This window comes from Palaemon carinicauda, chromosome 40 (genome assembly GCF_036898095.1).
Source record: "Palaemon carinicauda isolate YSFRI2023 chromosome 40, ASM3689809v2, whole genome shotgun sequence".
In the NCBI taxonomy this organism is placed as follows: domain Eukaryota; kingdom Metazoa; phylum Arthropoda; class Malacostraca; order Decapoda; family Palaemonidae; genus Palaemon; species Palaemon carinicauda.
In genome coordinates, this window is record NC_090764.1 from 9,919,724 (window position 1) to 9,924,389 (window position 4,666).

The following is a 4,666-nucleotide window of genomic DNA, read 5'->3' on the forward strand; positions in this document are numbered from 1 at the left end:
TCAGTTAGATTTCGACAGTCGTCTCTATCTTGAGCTTTTAATATCAATACTTTTCCATTCATCATCTACTTCCTGCTTTATAGCCCTCAGCCATGTAGGTCTGGGTCTTCCAACTCTTCTAGTGCCTTGTGGAGCCCAGTTGAACGTTTGGTAAACTAATATCTCTTGGGGAGTGCGAAGAGCATGCCCAAACCATCTCCATTAACCCCAAATCATTATCTCATCCACATATGGCACTTGAGTAATCTCTCTCATAGTTTCATTTCTAATCCTGTCCTGCTATTTAACTCCCAATAATCTACTGAGGGCTTTGTTCTCAAATCTACAAAATCTGTTGGATATTGTGTCCTTGTCATACCACGACTCATGTCCATACAGTAACACATACAGCATGTTCCATAATGCCCTTACCACAAAATACACAAAGAATTACAGTTCGTGTTGAAATTGAAGAAAGGCTTAATTTGTCTTAAAAATTTGTGTGCAAGTTCATATCAAAGATATGGACATTTGCCTATGTATACTATACGGTATACACACCATACAATGAAAACAGCGTTCTTTTCTTTCACATCTGCAAAGAGCTAATTTACAGATACATGAAATCAATAATTTTCGCCTAAGCATTAATAAATTCATAAAAATAACATTGAACCAAAACGAAGAATGCCTTCGGCTCTGAAGCAATGATGAGAGAGAGAGAGAGAGAGAGAGAGAGAGAGAGAGAGAGAGAGAGATTCACCCCCCAAAAATTATGTTATCTTTCCAAAGTCAATTGAATAGGATTCTACTACTGTCTTCGCCATTAAAAACTACTTTATTGGAAAAATCAAGCTGACTTCAAATGCAGACGGCATTTGTTCCTTTACTAGAATCAAATAAAAAAACGAAAAACAGCTGGGTCATGCTTACAAGCTACACTTAAGAAACAGGGACTTCAATGAAGCAAATATTGGACACTGACTCGGCGTTTTAAGCAGTTTAAAAGAAGAATCGAGAAGTTTGCTTGAGGAGGGTGGGTGGTCTCTAAGCGTCTATGACTTGAAAGCAATTAAGTATTGCATGAGAGAGAGAGAGAGAGAGAGAGAGAGAGAGAGAGTGTTACAAAATTTTATAGTCCGTCCGGAGAGATTCCATTTGATCTTGGGTAGAGTGATTTGGTGAGAGAGAGAGAGAGAGAGAGAGAGAGAGAGAGAGAGTGTTACAAAATTTTATAGTCCGTCCGGAGAGATTCCATTTGATCTTGGGTAGAGTGATTTGGTGAGAGAGAGAGAGAGAGAGAGAGAGAGAGAGAGAGAGCATCACACAAAACCTTCTTTATTTACATTAAAATTAATAGAACCTGATTCTATAAATAATTCTCAAACGAAATTTACTAATTCAATTTTCCCTTTATATTTACCATAGGTGAAGTACCCCTAATTACAATTTCAACTCGAAACAGAAGATAACCGTCGACGGAGACCAAGGTTCCATTAAGAAACTACAAAACAATTAATCAACCAAAGGTCAGCTAGCTAAAGCAGGATATGTGTTTAGGAACAAATATTTAAAAGTTCCACTTTAGGTAAAACAAATTCAGTCAGCTTCGCAACCAATCACAGAAAAGCAAATACACGATACATATAAAACTCTTGTTCAATAATCATACAGAATTGTTCATGAATTAAACCTTTGCCTTTTTACATAAGGAAATGTAGTGTAGGTGATATTAAACAGCCGAATGTTTCTGATAGTAGCGTGGATAACGTCATTGTTAACCTTGTTTCTTAAACCAAAGTCCAGTTCCTCTTCACTGGCTTCAGGGTAAGAGCACGTTATCATAACCATATCATTAGGGTTAAGAATATTGCCAAAGTAAAGATAATTCGGTACTTATACGTAATTCATGTCTTAATATAAGGCTATAAAGTATAAACACTCATGTTTAAGCATTATCTATCTATCTATCTATCTCTCTATCTATCTATCTCTATCTATATATATATATATATATATATATATATATATATACAGTATATATATATATATATATATATGTATGTATGTGTATGTGTGTGTGTGAGTAGTGTATGATCGATAGCATTCTCGTATACATAAGGAGAGGTTCCATGTTCGTATTCTAAGAGAGGACAAGCTTATGGGTACATTCCATCAAAAATATTAAAAACTATATCTATATTAGCCTTCCTAAGAAGTGAGTGAATTACGTATCAGGTATTCAAACGACTCCGTTGGTAGCAATCTGGGTTAATAGGGGCCTGCTTAGCAAACTCGTAATAAAAAGAAAATAAAGAAATAAAAGGCAAAGAATTCTACCATCACCGTTTTCTAAAGGTAAAGACTAAAGGGGAATATTAAATGCAAGAAGTGCTGTTTGCTAATTATATCGGCCATTACAAGGCATTATTACCAATGCTTGTGGAATCTCATATTAACAGGTCACCCAAATAACTCCTTTGGATAGGTATAATAACTATGTTCAGTAGAATGAAATTTGTAATCCATTAAATTAACCGCGAAACAAATTTCAAAATATTAGGGTTTAGCTGCTTCTTGTGATAGGAAATTTCAGTGATAATATGAATGAATTTCTTATCTAAGTTTCTAATCTAGGTTTACCCAAAGTAGCACTGGTAAAGGTATACAAGATACCAGTAGTTGTGGGTATTGCACAAGATGATTCTATCCACCGAGAGCTTTTCTATAACTGTCAATAGCATTTCAGAAACAGTAATTCAAATAAAACCGATAAATCTAAATATTAATACGATAGCGTGTGTTATTTATTTTGTGTATCACGCTTTAAAAAAACGGAAATAATTTCATGGTGTACTCTTACAAATTCACGCTTTAAAGAAAACGGAAATGATTTCATGGTATACTCTTAAAACTTCTCATTAGACTTTGATTACTTAACCAAAGCACATCTTATATAGTTTTCCCAATTTTGTCTTTAGCACCTAACTCTTTTTTTTTAAATATTACACAAAAATTGAGTTCTATCAATTTCCATAACCTAGCTAATAAAATTAATCTCTGGACATTTTATTCAAACATTTATAGGTTTGGAATAAGATAATTAGTATTGAAAATATAATTTCATGTAATTTACATGGGTTCCGCTAGTATTTCATAATTTATAATACACAATTATGAAAAAATTTGTTTTTCAAAGGCTACTCAAATCAACATTTACTTACACCCCTTTCAATATAAATTATGAAAAAATGGGTTCATTCTTCAAAAGGCTACTGAAATCAACATTTACTTACACTCCCTTCAAAGTCAACAATCTGGAACTTTGTTTTCTGGGGTCGGAGATCATTAAAAGAAGACAACACGTTAGTAATCATTATTATAAATTTCATAATTAATAAATTGTGAAATAAAAGAGCATAGAATGTAACGACTAATATATTTGATAATGTGCAGCACCTGATTACTGATATCAATGGGTTGTAGTGATACAACAGTACCAGGAAATAAAAAATAGAATACATTAGGTATTTCAATTGCATATCGGCTACGTGATCAGTGAGATACAAAATAGTGCAATATAACGATCGACATAACTTCGTATACATTTCAGCTATTTACAAAGCTGAAAGTGTAGCAATAAACGAGAACCTTCTGTTAAGCTTTCCTCATTACTTTTAACCGTCCCTAGTGGCAGTAATGAAGGAACGCTCGCAACTAGAGACGTGAATGTGAATAAAAAATCGCATTCTGTACATGTGCATCTATTGGTGCATTCGGCCAAAGGCCCACTAGATATACCACAGAAAATGAAACTCTAGTCCCTATGAGGCGTCTGTGAATGTGCAATGATAATAAGTGGCATATCTTGATCTGCTACTGTGCCCTAGGATCGTTCCTCCTGCAGCAGGCTGTGCAATTTTACCTGGCAAGTCGACCCCGTCGCTTCTGTAGATTTCTTCCTCTTGATGGTTGTGAGGAGCCTGCCAAAGGTCCACAGCCTTTTCTTGCCCAGCCTCTCTAAACTATAACCTTTTCTGGTTGGACGTCCTCGCGAGGCTCCGTCCATCTAGTGTTAACTATCAAGTGGGTCTGGGTAGAGGGGTTCCCGTTTAATAAGTCCGACGACACTCTGCAAGCATTGGTAGAAAAACTATTTTATTTTCATGGTAACTTTATGGAGAGGGATCCCATGGATGCCTTCTAGTCATGAAATAAGTTTTATTATTACAAAAAAATGGTACCGGACACATTGGACGGGGTTCTTCACTTTTTAGTCAGTATATATATATATATATATATATATATATATATATATATATATATATATATACATATATATTATATATAAATATATACAGTATATACATATATATTATATATATAAATATATATACTGTATATATATACACATATATATATATATATATATATATATATATGCAAGGATATTTGTCAGTACTAATACACACACAATAAAATAGTGGATACGTTCTTTAAAATACATTTCCCAATATTGAAAAAATAAAGTTTATTATTACGAAAGGTAGCGGACACTATTATTGGACGGAACTCTTCAGTTTTTAGAAAACGTAAGCATATATATGCAAGGATATTTACCAGTATTAATTGACATAATAGAAAATGGGGATACGTCAAATACAGTTCACAAATAAAAACGTATGAC

General features: G+C 33.8%; 1 protein-coding gene across 18 annotated transcripts in view; it reads right to left on the reverse strand.

Annotated features, from left to right (window-relative positions):
- Window positions 1-4,666, reverse strand: part of l(1)G0196 (inositol hexakisphosphate and diphosphoinositol-pentakisphosphate kinase) — a 485,360-nt gene that overhangs the window by 429,033 nt on the left and 51,661 nt on the right. For 13 of the 18 annotated variants that reach the window (XM_068363303.1, XM_068363287.1, XM_068363285.1 and 10 more), the window contains exon 3: window positions 3,905-4,111. The exons of the other annotated variants lie outside the window; for them this stretch is intronic. In XM_068363303.1, the coding sequence (XP_068219404.1) occupies window positions 3,905-4,048 (144 nt within the window). In that variant the 5' untranslated portion in view covers window positions 4,049-4,111. The remainder of the gene's footprint in view (window positions 1-3,904; window positions 4,112-4,666) is intronic. 18 annotated transcript variants of the gene reach the window in all.